The sequence below is a fragment of the Mus caroli genome, unplaced genomic scaffold (genome assembly GCF_978045245.1).
Source record: "Mus caroli unplaced genomic scaffold, Mus_caroli_1 scaffold_4, whole genome shotgun sequence".
NCBI lineage: Eukaryota > Metazoa > Chordata > Mammalia > Rodentia > Muridae > Mus > Mus caroli.
This window is the reverse complement of record NW_028227259.1, coordinates 114467715-114483596: the sequence shown is the minus strand read 5'-3', so window position 1 is coordinate 114483596 and position 15882 is coordinate 114467715. Positions and strand designations below refer to the sequence as shown.

The 15882-nt window shown below is 51.2% G+C and overlaps 1 protein-coding gene across 8 annotated transcripts in view; it reads left to right on the top strand.

Annotated features, from left to right (window-relative positions):
- Positions 1-15882, top strand: part of Fbrsl1 (fibrosin like 1) — an 89879-nt gene that overhangs the window by 69254 nt on the left and 4743 nt on the right. For 2 of the 8 annotated variants that reach the window (XM_085837021.1, XM_021162180.2), the window contains 12 exons: positions 1792-2122; positions 2252-2472; positions 2873-2941; positions 3116-3345; positions 3971-4021; positions 4842-4910; positions 5030-5059; positions 5234-5305; positions 6762-6891; positions 9797-9874; positions 10051-10134; positions 10262-10466. In XM_085837021.1, coding sequence (XP_085693147.1) covers positions 1792-2122; positions 2252-2472; positions 2873-2941; positions 3116-3345; positions 3971-4021; positions 4842-4910; positions 5030-5059; positions 5234-5305; positions 6762-6891; positions 9797-9874; positions 10051-10134; positions 10262-10466 — 1570 coding nt within the window. Of the gene's footprint in view, positions 1-1791; positions 2123-2251; positions 2473-2872; positions 3040-3115; positions 3346-3970; positions 4022-4841; positions 4911-5029; positions 5060-5233; positions 5306-6761; positions 6892-9796; positions 9875-10050; positions 10135-10261; positions 10467-15882 lie in introns of all 8 variants that reach the window. The other 6 variants (XM_085837022.1, XM_021162181.3, XM_085837020.1 and 3 more) reach the window with 5 other exon arrangements.

Below are 15882 nucleotides of genomic sequence, written 5' to 3'. Positions count from 1 at the left end.
AGTGCATGCATATGTGCCTATATGAATGCACGCTAATTCATGCTGCAGCCAAGAGAGTAAGTAGAGGTTGGACAAGTGTCAGCTGTGGGGCAAGTCCTTGTAGAACCCTGATCTTGTCTACAAAATGGGGTCACAAGAGCTGGACCTAGTGGCCCAGGCCTCTCTTCCCAGCTATTTTGAAGGCTGAGGTAGGAGGATTAAAATTAGAGGCCATTGGGGTGACTTAAAGCAACCCTGTCTGAAAATAAAAAAAGTCAAAGAAGGCTAGAGAGATAGCTCAGTAGCAGAGCCCTTTCCTAATATGTTCAAGACTCATCTCTCAACACAGAAGTGGCTCAGTGGTTAAGGTGGTGCCACTCGGGCACACTGCCTGCCAAGTCCACCTTTAGTGAACTTGAATCCAGCATCCAGCACCCACATCTCAGCAGGAGAGAAGTGACTCCTACAGGGTCTCTCTGAGCCCCACACAAGTACCATGGCACGGGCACACACAAGCTCATGCACACAGTGTGAAGAAGACAATAGCTTAAAGAGAAATTAGGACATAGCGTCCCACACCTTTGACCCCAGCACTTGGGAGGCAGATGCAGGAAGATCTCTTGATTGTTGAGGACAGCCTGGTCTACAGAGCGAGCTCCAGGACAGCCAGAGCTACCTAGAGAGAGACCTCTTAAGGAGGAGGGGTGGCTGGAGAAATGCCTTGATCTTTAAGAAATTATACTGCACTCTAAGAGGACTGCTAGAGTTTGGGTTCCAACACCCAAATCAGGCAGCTCACACATGCTCCCAGGAATCCAACACTTCTTCTCTCCTCACACACTTGTGCTCACAGAGACACACACCTTGACAACACATCATTTTAAAACTAAAAGAAATGTTTATTTTTAAGAGAAAAAGGGCTGGGCAGTGGTTGCGCACACCTTTGACCCCAGCACTTGGGAGACAGATGCAGGAAAATCTCTTGATCGTTGAGGACAGCCTGGTCTACAGATTGAGTTCCAGGACAGCAAGGGCTACAGAGAAAAACCCTGCCTCGAAAAACCAAACCAAACCAAAAAAAAAAAAAAAAAAGGGGGGGGGGGTGAGGGGAGAGGCTGAGAGGTGGTGGTGCAATCCTTTAATCCTAGCACTTGGGAAACAGAGGCAGGCGGATCTCTTGAGATCAAATCCACTCTCTCAGAGTGAGTTCCAGGACAGCCAAGCTACACAGAGAAACCTTGACCCCCAAAAAAACAAAAGGAAGGAAGAAAAGAAAAAGGGAAAGAGGGGCTGGAGAGATGGTTAAGAGCACTGATTGCTCTTCCAGAGTAGAGTCTCAGTACCCATATGGTGGTTCTCAACCATCTGCAACGCTAGTTCCAGGTGATCTGATGCCCTCTTGTGGCCTCCACAGGCACCCGGCAAGCTGCTGGTGCACAGGATACATCCAGTTTTACTCACACACAATAAACATGGGGGTTAGGGAGGAACCTCGCAGAAACTTTAAAAATGGGCTAGTAACAGCCTTATACCCTAGCCTTACCTTGGAGCCTGGAATTCTGGAGTTATGGAAAGGACCTGGGGCTGGGCACCAGGGAGGAGGCTGGCACACCCGAGCTTATCTGTGTGACCTCGGGTAATGAGCAGGACTTTTTTATTTCTGTTCATGTTTCCCCATTGGATATAGGGATCATCACAGGACCCTCAGCCTTGTGCCGAGAGCAGTGGCCGGGTCTGACATCCTGGTTACTGGCAAGTGTTGCTTGGGCACAAAGGGCCGGGTCTTACAACACACCTGCCCTTTCTCTGCAGGTTCTGGGAGAGGTGAGAAGTCAGAGGCCAAGGCAGGGGCAGTGCCCAAGGTGTCAGGCCTGGAGCGCAGCAGTGAGCTCAGCACCGAGGCTTTCCTGCCTGCCACAGCACCTGCACCCTCAGGGCCCGCGCCAGGAGCTCCAGCCAGCCCCCTGGTGAAGAGAGAAGCGCCCGTTGTACCTCACCACGTTCCACAGCCACAGCTTACCCCGCAGCACCGGGGCTCACTCCCAACACACGTGCCTCTGTCCTTGGGCGCCTTCGTGGGCCCTGGCCCTGGCCCTGGCCCTGGCCAGGTGGCATCCAATAGCCTGCACCTGCACAGCCTCAGGTAGGGAGTGGGTGAAGCCATGGCCTGGGGTGGGGCTGAGGGAGGTGCCGCTGGCCTCGGAAAGGGACTGTGGCTCTGGGATGTCTGGGTTCTGAGAGCAAGGATGCCACTGAGCCCTATGTCCTGCAGCAGGAGCAGCAGCACGGTCAGTGGCACCCCTCTGGGCCTGGCAAAGCACGTGACACTGTCTCCACACGGCCCCGGCCCCCACCTGTCTACCTCACACCTGGCGCTCAGGTCCCAGGCGCAGCACCAGCACCACGCCACGGCAATGTTCGCTGCCCCCCCAACACTGCCCCCGCCCCCGGCGTTGCCCGCCAGCAGCCTGGTCATCCCAGGACACCCCGCCGGTAGGTATTACACCCAAGGGTGCATGCTCAACCTCAGCGGGGCCCTGGGCCAGTGTGGGGCAGCGGGCTGAGGTGAAGGAAGAGCCTGGGAGGTTTGTGAGCCAGCCCTTCGAGGGTCGTGGTGGAGGGGATCTTCGAGGATTCTGTACATCCCTCCCTACTCAGGCAGGCAGCCCCTACTTTGCGTTGGCCTCCTCCACCTTTGCTGCTCCCAACATCCAGAAGACCCGAGTAGGCCCCAAGTCCCTCCTCTTACTTCTGGCTGGAACCTTCACCAATTTTTAATCTCTGAAGGATTTCTGAGCAGTCACCACCCATCCTGCAGGGCCAGTATCCCAGCCTGAGGCCGCCACGGGCGGTGCGCTGGACAGGGCTCACAGACTTCTCTCCTTGCCTCTAGATGCCAGTCTGTTGATCTCATTCAACCAGCCAATCATGTATTGCCAGCCTCATTCGGGGATTCTGATTGGTACTTGGTCACAGGCTCCTCCTCTCTTACCTCCACCCCTGGGCCCGCAAGTAGCGAGCGGCCACCACGGCTTGGCCTGCCGACCCCGGGAGTGCCAGGTGACTATCAGCCTCGCCCCGCTGGGAGCCCATGGCCGACGTGCCTCTCTGTCTCTCTCTTCTTTTTCTCTTGTAGATCACGAACTGCTCAGGCAAGAGCTGAACACGCGGTTTCTGGTGCAGAACGCGGAGCGGCCTGGCGCCTCCCTGGGCCCGGGGGCTCTGCTGCGGGCCGAGTTCCACCAGCACACGCACCAGCACACACACCAGCACACACACCAGCACACACACCAGCACCAACACACATTCGCCCCCTTTGCGGGGCTGCCCCCGACGCCGCTTATGCCGCCCACCGCACCCTCGCCGGTGCGTAGGCCTGAGTGCTGGCTGCTGGCGGGGTGGGCTGGGTGGGTGGGACAGGGAGTCGTACACACAGATGCACGCTCACTCTCATGCACGGCCCTGATACCTCCTGCCAGCGTGTGCAGGCCCCACTTGGCCTTCATGCTGGGTGCTGGACTGTGGGCCTGAACCCCAGCCCACCCTCAGATCTTACCCTGCCAGGGCCTGAGCCTGGGCTAGCTGCAGCAGTGCTCAGTCTTAGGCCTGACTGACATCAGGTCTCAGAGCCTAGACAAAACTAGGACCAGGCCATTGCAGACCTCTTGTGTGTCTCTTGGTCCATTTCCACCTTGTCGTGTTCAGCCACTTACTCTCTTTGTCACCGCCTGGGGTGTTCACGGCTCACCTGACTTCTCCAGCCAGGGCTTCATGCCCACCACCTTATCTAGAGCCTAGGCTGAGTAAACACCAACCTCTTTGAACCAGGAGCCTAGGCCCCACAGGGCCAGAGGCCAGTACACTCAAGGAGCCAGGTGACACCAGGCCATGTGCCTTGGTCACTGCCCAACCCAGCCATGGGTGGGTTCTGGGCCACTGGAGGGCATTAGGCCTGTACAGGAAGTCTGACCTTTGCTTTCTTCCCTTGCAGTTTGACAAGTTCTCACCCAAGCTGGACAGCCCCTACTTCCGACATTCCAATGTGAGTCCCTGTGCTCAGGCCCAGATTTCAGCCTACTGGGGGTGTGAGGAAGCTACAGACTTGTCCGTGCCTCCTTCTGGATGCTGAGGGGGAGGAACCAGGCAGTGCTCAAGGGTCCACCATGTGGGACCCACAGGCTGCCCATTCCTGCTTGCACACCCTGGCCCCTTTGGCTCCCTTTAAGGGTGCTTTTCAGCCCAAGGAACAGCTGCTCTTGGTAGGGAGGAGGCTGGCAGGTGGGTGGGTTTAGGCACCGGGCAGGGCTACTGACTAGCTCCGATTCTTGTTGCCATCTGGCCTTACTGTGAGCGACCCCTGCTGGCTGAGAGCCTTTTTGCAGTCAGAAAGCCTGCTACTGAGCCGTGCAGGAGTTGGCCAACTGATGTGGCAGTGCAACCCATCACCTTACACAGGAGGGAAGGAGCAGGAAGAGCCAGGAGCTGAGCAGGAGAGGTTCCATGGCCTGTCCCTCCAAACAGAGAATGGAGGCCGCCTTTCACTTAAGCCCCCTTTGCTCATGTCTTCAGGGCTAGGCACTGTGCTTGTTCCTTCCCCAAGAACTGTCTTGGTGTGTAGGTGCCTCTCAGACTGGGGCAGTCCGTTCTCCCCAGCGATGTCATAAGCCAGTCTTCCTGCCTTGATGAGTCCTTTTGACTGAAGGGGAGGTGGTCTTATGAGGGAACTGAGGGAACTGTGCGGGGTCCCACCAGCATGCCAAAGCATAGTCCATCGCAGAATTTGGGGCTCCTGGAGGCCTCCTGCTTGTTTCCTCCCTCCTCAGCCTATTGGTCCCTCATGCTCTCTTTCCCTGTACCTTCAGACTTCAAACTCAATCGAGATAACAGGCCGGTCGAGTGCGGTTCACACTTTCCTGCAGAAAGCCCCTGGGGTAGGTGTCAGCAGTCAGCCATGTAAGTTGGCACATACACTCAGGTGCTGTCTCTCCCAGCCCTGAGCCCGTGTTCCCATAGAGCCTGAACATGACCTGTTCTCTCCTGTTCACCACAGGTGTCCGATCCGTACCGGACAGCAGTCAGGGTGAGTGAGTGCATGCTGGGAAGAGGAGTTGGAAGCACACCCAGGGCTGTGGCTGGGAAGGACTCCGGTTCTCTCCTGGGTGGCCTTGGGGTGGTCCTGATGGTAGGAATCTGGGGAAGATGAGGCCCGGGAAGAGGCGCTGGGCTCTCTGAGCACATCCCGGTCCTGCCACAGAAACCAGGGAAGTGGTGTGCGGTACACGTGCAGATCGCCTGGCAGATCTACCACCAGCAGCAGAAGATGAAGGTGAGGCCGGGCCAGGCGGGTGCACTGCCAGGGCCTCCCTGGTGGGGCCGTATGGGAGGACTCTAGGGTGTGTGATGAGAGGCTCTGGCCAGCTCCAAGGTCACAGTGAGGAACATTCGTGGAACTGCCGGGAAGAGCCTGGGTTGGGAAGACAGTGCGTGTGCCCAAGTGTCTTGATTGGCAGAGGGACAGTGTCTTCACCGGAAGTCAGGGCAGTCTGCAGTACAGATGTTACCCATGATGCACTGCACCTCTGTGTATAGTTGTAAAAGTCTCCTAAAAGACCTTAGTCAAGTCAGCAGCAAGGGACTCGTGAGAGAGTGTACATGCCTCAGTAGAGGTGGGAAGGTACTTGCAGTGTGAATTTCCAGGACTGGAGTGGTAAAACTCAGGGGTGACCACGGTGATTCCTGAGTGATCCCTGGGGGCATTATAGGAAATAAGGGCTTGGTTCTCACTCCGCTGTTAACATATATAGACATATATATAGACATATATACAGGGTTTCACTGCCTCCCACTTGCTCCCACCTAACACAGAACACTCCAACATGGTGATGTATAAACACCACACACATACACGTGTGCACGTGCATGCATGGGGGGCGGGGCAGAATATGACATACTTTCAAAAGTAGGAGGAACGTGAGTCCCCAAATGCTGGCCAGGCAGGGCAGGTCTCACAGACACGGGTGGAATTGGAAGGACAGCTCCTGTCCTTGTCCTCAGAGCCGCACTCAATGGAGCCTCTGGCCAGCACAAAGAACAAGCAGCACAGGTCTACATAAGTTTAATAAAGTCATGGTTGAGGGTTTCATGTGTGTGTGTGCGCACGCGCGTCCGTGAGAGAGAGAGAGAGCTTCCATGTATGTGCAGCTGCATATGCAATTAACGTGCATAGCGTGCATTTGGAGGTCAGAGACAATTTGAAGGAGTTGCATTTCTCTTTCTGCCATGTGGGTCCTAAGACTTGAACACAGGTCCGTCGGCTTAGTGCAAGAGCCTTTACCTGCTGAGCCATCTCACTGCTGTAGATTCATGTGTTTAACCATAAATTGCATCATTGGAAAACAAGCACAAATTTGGAACCACTTAGGCCTGTGGATATGCTCTTTCAGCTGAATTTTGTGTAATCTAAATGAAGCTATTTTCTGTGAAATGAAATACACAAATGCGCTGAAGAATGCACCGATTGAGGCCATAGTATAAAGGTGGTGTGTGTCATTGCTACTCCATGCATTGCATACCACAGTAAGGTTCTGGTTCTCCCATCCCAGATGAAACCCACTAAAGCTGGCTTTCCTTCCCCTTACCTGGGGCTGCCAGAGCATGGGCAGCTCCTAAGGGGGCACCTCCAGTGAGGTCCCTGTATAGTCCAGGCCACCAGTTCAGGTTCTACCTGGGGCAATGGCCAAGCCTCTGCACACAGCCCTGGCACACACTCTGTCCCCCTGCAGATGCAGCTGGACCCCCACAAGCTAGAGGTTGGCACAAAGCTGGACCTGTTCAGCCGGCCCCCCGCCCCAGGCATGTTCTCTGGGTTCCACTACCTACAGGACCTGGCCCGGCCCCTCTTCTCCAGCACAGGTGAGACCAAGGGTAGCTGGGATCAGGGGTCTGAATGGGGCCAAGATATCTGTCTTGTCCAGTGTGGGGATGACTTTGCCAGGGCCCTCACAATGTTCTTTATATCTATCTACTGCTGGTTCCAGTCCAAAGACCCCATAGTTCCCAAAGCCAGCCCATGTACACTGAGACCCTGGTGCTACTTACTCAAGACCCTGACCACTGTGTGTCACCTGGGCCTCTGCCCCACATTACCTGACACTTGGTGACCTGGTCTCTCCTCATCCTAGCATCCCTCATCACTGGGACTCTTATCTTCTTTAAAGTCAACACCCCCAGGACAGTATCTGTGTTGTCTTACACATGTAGGAAACTCTTTCCTCCAACAACCCGTGTCCCACCCAGCCTTCCCTAAGTGCATGGTAGTGCAGAGTTATCTGCTCTTAGCCTTGGAGACCTTTGCAACAAGACTGCAGGCCCAGGGTTGATTGGGGACACCTGTCTGCCATGTATCCAAGTCCCACGTCTCCAGGAGGAGTCCAGAGACTCAGCATGAGGCTACGTGAATGAAGTTTAGACACAGTATGTGCTGCAGAGCAGTTATGGGCATGGAAGGAACTTCCTTAAACTCAAAACCTGAACCCAGATATTGGTAGAGACAAGTTGAGGGCTTGAGAATGTTCTTCCAGCCTGTGTGCATGCTCACATGTACACACAGCACACGTGAAGGCTGACTTCCCTCTGACGAGGTCTCAGGTCTGTTACCTCAGAGCTCCAGATACCCTCATCCTTTGCATCCTCTTCTCATTCAGTGCCCATTTGTGGGGGATGAGAGCAAGTATATTCTCACCTTTGCTAACACGTTAGGACAGCAGAGCTGGCTAGCCACCCAGAGCTGACCTCACAGTGTGGTGGCTTTTCCCTATCCCTGGATTTGGCACCCTGGTGACCTCTGGACTGGACTGGACCTCAGATCTAGACCCTCAAAGCAGAGGTGTCCCTGATGGCTTACAGTGTGGCTCAAGCCCCAAGACATAACTCTGTGTGTTCTGTAAGGTCCTGCTGCTGGCCTCTGCTCCATTCCTCGGTCCCTGTATTTTTGCCCTTTCCCTTTCTCTCTCTTGCTCCACCTCCCCCTAGCCCCCTCTGGCCCATAGGTTGGTTGGTAGGTTGGTTGGTTGGTTGGTTGGTTTGTTTCTCAATATGGATGGTTGTGAGCCACCATGTAGTTGCTGGGATTTGAACTCATGACCTCCAGAAGAGAAGTCAGTGCTCTTAACCACTGAACCATTTCATCAGTCCTTCTTATTTTATTTTATTTTATTTTATTAGTCCCTGTCTTGGATGACCACTGCCTTCTTACTTCCAAAGTTCTCTGTCTTCTTAAACACATTTTAAGTGTTCACCAGACATTTGGTATTTTTACTGGGATTGAGTTGAAACTATACAGGAAAGAAAATTCATTCCTTTCCAATGTCATCTTCTAATCCATCAGCAAGGTGTGTAGCCCTTTTGTGTAGGAGTATAGACGCATGTTTTATATATCACTCATTACTCATTTTAAAATTACATTTGCCGGGCGTGGTGGCGCACGCCTTTAATCCCAGCACTCAGGAGGCAGAGGCAGGAGGATTTCTGAGTTCAAGGCCAGCCTGGTCTACAAAGTGAGTTCCAGGACAGCCAGGGCTACACAGAGAAACCCTGTCTCAAAAAACCAAAAAAAAAAAAAAAAAAAAAAAAAAAAAACCAAAAATTACATTTAGCTTTAAAAAGGTAGAGGGTGTGTATAGACTCTGAAGAAGTGTATACTATCTGGTTTGAAGCCCATACTCTTGCTAAGCAATACAAGGGCACTTAGTCCCTGATGGCCTGAGGAACAGCATAGAAACCCTCTCTTTAAGGGATGACCAATGGTTAGCCCTGCCTCCTTTCAGAGGCTGAAGTAGCTCATATTGCCTAGCCCCGCATCTCTTTCTGATCTTCCAGCTTCATCAAAACTTTAAACATAAGACTTTCTGGCATCTGTATTTCCTTGACCTTTATTTCTTCACTGTCTGTTTTCTAACTATGTTGGGAGCTTAGAGAGTTAGAGTTCAGCCTTCCTCCCAATGCATACAAGTCAGCCCATCTCCCAAACTGCACCAGTGGATTTGCATTGCTCTCAGAAGGCTGGTTTCAGTGCTGAGTTGAGAAGATGGGTTGATTTGCTTGTTAGAACCTCAGTGCAGACCAAAAGCTCTGGTGGCTGGAGAGGGAAGTTCACCCGCATCTGTCCTCTTAGAGTAAATATGTGCCCCACCTGCTGCCCTTCACCTGCTGCTCTCTCACCTGTCCCCCCCACCACCACCTGCTGCTTTCCCACCTGCTTCCCGCCCCTTCTCCCCCACCTGCAGCCCCATGCAGAATGGGCTCTTGACAGGTTCCAGCACTGGTCTTCCTAGTCATCCCCTTCAGCAGTCCCCCGCACTGCTCTCCACACTTGGTTCTGGGAGACCCAGGGTTTGGTTGTTGGAGATGCCAAGTCAGGTACCAAGACCCTGTGTTCAGAAGGCCATGGCCCAAGACCACCTGCCTCCCTTGGGTAATCAGGATTGTTTTTAGCTCATTTTAAACCCACTACCTTGGGAGTCAGTACCATTATGGGTCACTTCCTTGGACCTCCTCCATTTTTGCCCACATCTTTGGCTTCTTCTGTGTGAGGTCTGCTACAGTCAGGACCATTGCCCCGCCCACTCTGGGACCCCGGGGCCTCCAGAGCTGAATTCCAACTTCATGATCTAACTATACACCTGCACAGTGATGTAGATGGGAAAGAATGGGGATAGAGGCTTCAAAAGTAAACTGGGGTGTCCCACCTGTGACCCACCTCTAGAGGCAGGAAGTCCCAGGTCTGGTAGCTCTGTCAACCTGGTTACTGTCCACCCAGGTGCCACCCATCCAACCGCCAACCCATTTGGACCCTCAGCTCATCATGGCAGCTTCCTGCCCACTGGTCACCTGACAGGTAGGTGACCTGGAAGCCTGGGTGGCATCTTCCATGGGCTAGAGGGTCCCACAACCTTTCAGACCAGTATGGGTGGCACCCGCCCAGACTACAAGGTTCTGGGCCACTCTTGTCAGTTTAGGGGCAGGGTGGAAGACTTGTAGACTTCTGACCCCTTCTCACCCTCACCTCTGCAGACCCTTTCAGCAGATCCAGCACTTTCGGAGGCCTGGGGAGCCTGAGCAACCACGCGTTTGGAGGTCTGGGCAGCCATGCACTGAGTAAGTGACTGGCCACATCCATTCCATCGCCCTTCACCCTCCTGTATGTCCTGCATTCTGACCTCCCTCTAAGGGGCATCTTCCCCAGCTCACACGCCTGGCCCTCTGTCCTCATCTCCCACTTTAGCACCAGGGAGCAGCATCTTTGCCCCCAAGGAGGGCACAGCTTTGCTCGGCCTGCCCAGCCCCCATGATGCCTGGAACCGGCTGCACAGGGTGCCACCTTCCTTTCCTACTCCACCGCCATGGCCCAAGCCAGTGGACACAGAGCGTCTCTCAGCCCTGACCAACCATGACCGAGAGCCTGACAAGGGCCAGGAAGAGCATGAGAGGTGAGTTCATCTGGCCCTGAGACCTCCCCACCTGGTTTGGTTTCTCACCAGGCAAGTCTGTTAGATCAGGATTGAGCAAAGCAGTAACATGAAAGTAAAAGAGAAGACGGTCCTTAAATCTCCATGGGAGTGGAGGCTGGGTGCTTGGAGGTTTTACAAGGCAGAAAAGGGAACTTTTAGGGTAGAAGATTCCATCTGCAGATCTGCTCCCTCTCAGTCTCATGGTTGTAAATACCAGCAAAGGTCGGTATGTTAACCTCGCCAGGAGCTTCCTGGCTTCTAACTGCCTGCAGATGTTCTGGAGTTTCTCAGCTCACCTGAGGCTTGTAGGTCACTAACCTTTGGTTCCAGACCCCAAGAGCATATATAGGGAGTTTGGGGGGCAGACAACATTTCCTCTTTAATTTTTGTAGCCAAAAAAACCCTAATTGGACGTGAAGGATATTAAGCTGAGCTGAATGAGAGCTGACCAGAGAGGTTAATTCACATAATGAAGTCCTCAATCCGGCTGTTTGAGCTCCGAGTTTCAAAAGAAAAAGCTCCCAGAGTAGCAAGGATGAGTTGCATGGCCCAGTCTCCCCCTGTTAGAGGTCATCTGACTGCTGTTAGGGGCTGGGGGGCACAGACCACCTAACTGTTTCCTAGCTCTTGAGCACAGGGATTAAAAGTGTGTGCCACCACACATGGCCATATATTTGTTTTTAAATAAGTAATAATGGTCAAAATATCCTTTTTAAATGTTTGTAGTTTATATATATATCATCATATGCAGAACATTTGAAAAGCATAGATACAAGCTCCTCTCATCCCAAGGGAGGGCCGTTGTCCAGGAGGAGGATGTGACCTGGAGTGGGAATCATCACCTCTTGAAGATGTCCTTTGTTCTCAATTTAAAATTATTTTCAACTATGTATGGGTATGTCTGCGTACAGGCATATACATGTGAGTGTAGATGCACTTAGAGGTGCGAGGCGTCAGATCCCCTGGAGCTGGAGTTACAGGTGGTTGTGAGCCACCTGATGTGGGTGCTGGGAAATGAACTCTCAAATCATGTGATCGCTGAGCCAGCTCTCCAGCAAGGCTTAATCACCTCTTTTTTTTTTTTTTTTCAAAGATTTATTTATTTTATTTCTATGAGTACACTGTAGCTATCTTCAGAGGGCATCGGATCCCATTACAGATGGTTGTGAGCCACTGTGTGGCTGCTGGGATTTGAACTCAGGACCTTTGGAAGAGCAGTCAGTGCTCTTAACCCCTGAGCCATCTCTCCAGCCCCATACTGCATGTATATCTGTGTGTGGTGTCAGATCCCCTGGACCAGGAGTTACAGGCAATTGTGAGCTGCCATGTAAGTGCTGGGAATTGAACCTGGGTCCAGTCAGCGTGCTTAACCACTGAGCCATCTCTCCAGCCCCAAAATATGAATATGATAAAGATAATGAATCCAAATTTCGAATCTGTTTGTTGGAATTGTTTTTCATAGTCCACTTTATGAAAGGGAAACAACATAAAGATCTTTAGTAAAACATATCCTTAGGTCAAGCAGAAACAAAAGCAGATACATGTAGAACAAAAGAGTATTGGAGGGGAGAAGGAACATTCTATCTCAGAGGAATACAGGCATTGAGACCCAGCGGTGCCTGCCTGCTCATAGCAGTTCCACGCTGGGAGCAACTTTTTCCATGGGTCTCTGTTGGGATCTGTGCTTTACACGGGTTTAGCTCTGAGTCTTCACAGACCTCGAGTGTTGGCTCCCTTTGTTAGTGTGCCAGTGTTGGAGGAATGTGACTGGGAAAACTCAGGTCCTTAGGATGCAGTAAGTGTGCCGTGTGCTTACTGGCCATTGCTGTGAAGAGACACCATGACCACGGGAAGTCTTATTGAAAGAAAGCTTTTCATTGTTGGCTTGCTTACACTTTCAGAGGGTCAGCCCATTATCAACCTGGCACCAACCATGGCGCTAGAACAGCAGCTGAAAGCTACCTCCTGATCTGCAAAGGAGGTGGCAGGAGGTTGGCACACAGAACTAGGTTTTCAAACCTCAGAGCTCACCCCCCAGTGACACATTTCCTCCAACAAGGCTCCACCTATGAGCCTGAGTTCTTACCCAAACTGCCATAGTATACTCCCTTGCCCCCATAGGCTTGTAGCCATATCATAATGCAAAAAAAAAAAAAAAAAAAAAAAAAAAAAAAAAAAATGCATTCAGTTCAGCTTCACAAGTCTCCATAGACTTTCAATCTTGGGGCTGCCTCAAAATCCCACGCCTCAAAAGGCAATCTAACTACCACACCCTGTAAAATCAAAACCAAAAGTCAAAAAGCAGATCACACACAATGACACAGAACATATATCATCATCACAAAAGGGAGGAAAAGGGAGCCTGCTGAGGACCAAAGCAAGACCAAAGCCCACAGGGCAAATTCCTAATTCTCTGTCTCCATGTCTGATGTCAAGTCGATCTTCAGAACCCCAACTCCTTCCAGGCTCATTGATTGTAACACGCTATCTTTCTCTTAGGTTGGTTCCACAGGCAGCGTGCAGCTCTCCTTGGCAGGTGTCCCACAGCTGGCATTTCCAGCGCAATCGAAGTTTCACCTCCACAGTTCCATGCAGTGGCCTCTCAGGCCTCCATGCAGGGACACCCCTGACACATGCCTGGCCTCAGCAGCTTTCCTTAGCTGTGGAGTGAGATTCCACAACCCCTTTGTCTCTAAAACCAGAACCACAATGCTGAAGCTGCCAGGTTCCTCTGTTTGATGCGGGCTGGTACCCGGCCCCCTCCTCCTCCTTCCGTTGATGGTTTCCTTTGCTGCTTTAAGTGTCCCTTGGATTCCTTATTACAGGTGGGAGCTTACCTGGGTGGCATCTTTCTGTGAGGTCACCTCTCTTTATTCTGTTTAGGATCAGGCTTTTCTTTTTTGGGGAGGGGGGGTTCAAGACAGAGTTTCTCTGTGTAGTCCTGGCTGTCCTGGAACTCACTTTGTAGACCAGGCTGGCCTTGAACTCAGAAATCCGCCTGCCTCTGCCTCCCAAGTGCTGGGATTAAAGGCGTGTGCCACCACGCCCGGCTGATCAGGCTTTTCTTTAAACTTTTTATCTCTGTCCAGTTTGTCCCTCATCATTGTAGGTCTGCATAGGAGCCATCACTAATAACCCCATTACACAGTCAATATTAGGCTGTCCTGAAATCTCTGCCAGTGCTATCAATTAAAAACTCTTCAGTTCAGCAGCAGGCATATTTTCAGGACAAGGGCAAAAAGCAGCCACATCCTTTGTCAAAATGGTCTCTAGGCCACTGACTAATATTCTTGCCCTCTGAAGTTTCTTGAACTGGGCCAACATGATTGATACCACCCTCAGCACCATGTCTGTTCCTAGTATGAAGGTCCAGTAAACCCCATTTAAAGCATTCAAGCATTCTTCTAAAGTCCTAAAGTCTCTGTTCTTTCAATAAACAGCACAATAGGCCTGTCACATCAATACCCTACTCCTGGTACCAACTTCTGTCGTAATCACTGTTCTGTTGCTATGAAGAGACACCATGACCACAGTAACTCACATAAAAGCAAGCATTTAACTGGCAACTTGTTTACAATCTCAGAGAGTCTCATTATTATGAGGCAGGGAGCGTGGCAGCAAGCATGGTGCTAGAGAAGTAGCTCAGACAGACAGATTGAAAGACTGACAGACTGAGCCTAGCATGGACTTGGACACTTCTCCAACAACGTCACACCCATATGAGCCTATGGGGGTCATTCTTATTCAAACCACCTCACTGTCAAAACTAAAAATATTAGTATTATTTTAATATAATTACTACTATATATGTATGTGTGTGTGTGTGTGTGTATATATATATATATAGAGAGAGAGAGAGACAGAGAGAGAGAGAGAGAGAACTTCTGATGTTACTGTTAATCCCAAAGATATGATAAAAAAAACCATCTACCCAAATCATCATCATCTATATGTACAGCTGCCTCCCCCTAAGGTCAGCATTGAACATGGGCAAGATAGGGGTCAGGGGAAGGGGGTTTCTAAATGGGGGATGGGGCAAGATCAGCAGAATGAAAGAAGCAAAACTGTGTGGTCACAACAGGTGGTCATGATAACCTTTTGACAAAGGTAGGGTAGCAAGATGGTTATAGCAACCTCCTAAAACAAAGCCATAGTTGCTGTTTCTTGGACTGGGCTGGCTGTACAGAACTGTTGGTAGTTAGGGTTACAGGTGGGGCGTAGCCCACTCTTGGAGAAACAGAGATTTAATCATAAACAGAGGTAAATCTAGTTTGTCTTTATTATAAGATGACTTTCAAGCCTAAGATGGAGGCGGGCTGGTTCATCAGTTACCTCTGTAGTTTATCATAAAGGGGTTTAGTGATCTCCAGAGGACCAGGCAGTACCAAGGAGTTTTATGGATGCTGCTGGGTTTTTGTTGGTTCCACCCGGGTTACATTTACCAAGATGGTGGCAAGGTCACACGGTTGCTTCCATTCACAAGCTAAGATGGCAACAAACCACATTTCTGTGCAGGGTGAGCTCAGTCCTGACTAACCCTAACCAGGGCACAAATCCCTGTGAGATCTACCATCGCCCAGGGGCGAACAGGGCTCATTCCACCCTTTACCTTAGAAAGACACTTTAGTCAGTATGGATGGGTATAGGAGGGGGGTGGAACCTACAGCCTACACAGGCAGAGACAGAGGAAAGAGTGAGTTCTCTCTGCTGAGTTGCAGAATAGACAAGGGAACGAAAAAGAGTAAAGGTACTTTAAAAAAAAAAAAAAAAAAAAAAAAAAAAAAAAAAGCTAATATTTGTCTCTAGGTGGAGAGACCACAGTCTCCAGAAGGAATGAATGTTGCCTGCCCAGTTTCGGGGAGGGGGAGGGGGAGGGGACCAACAGTTCCTGTTTACCACCAAAGCCAATAAAATTCTGTGGTGGCAGCCTGGCAGTGGTGGCGCTGCCTTTAATCCCAGCACTTGGGAGGCAGAGGCAGACAGATTTCTGGTTTACAGAGTTGAGTTTCAGGACAGCTGGGGCTACACAGAGAAACCCTGTCTCGGAAAAAAAAGAAATTCTATGGTGGCACACCTGATACCATCAGCCACCTATGGAGCAGAACTATCTTTTTGTCCTGGGCAGGATTTATGGGACCCCTCTGGAGGGAAGAAGTCCCAGGTCTTAATTGGACCTTTGGTGTCAAAGAAGCGAGATCTGTGTTTCAGTTCATTCCTGTGACATAGGTCAGTCAGATTAGCATCTGAGAGAGTCTAGGGAATTTGATGGGCTGAGTGTGATAGAACACATCTTTAATCCCCCTCCCCCTCCGGTGCTGAGGAGACAGATCTCTGTGAGCCCTGGGCTAGCCTGGTCTATGGAGTGAGTTCCAGGACATCCAAGGCTACACACAGA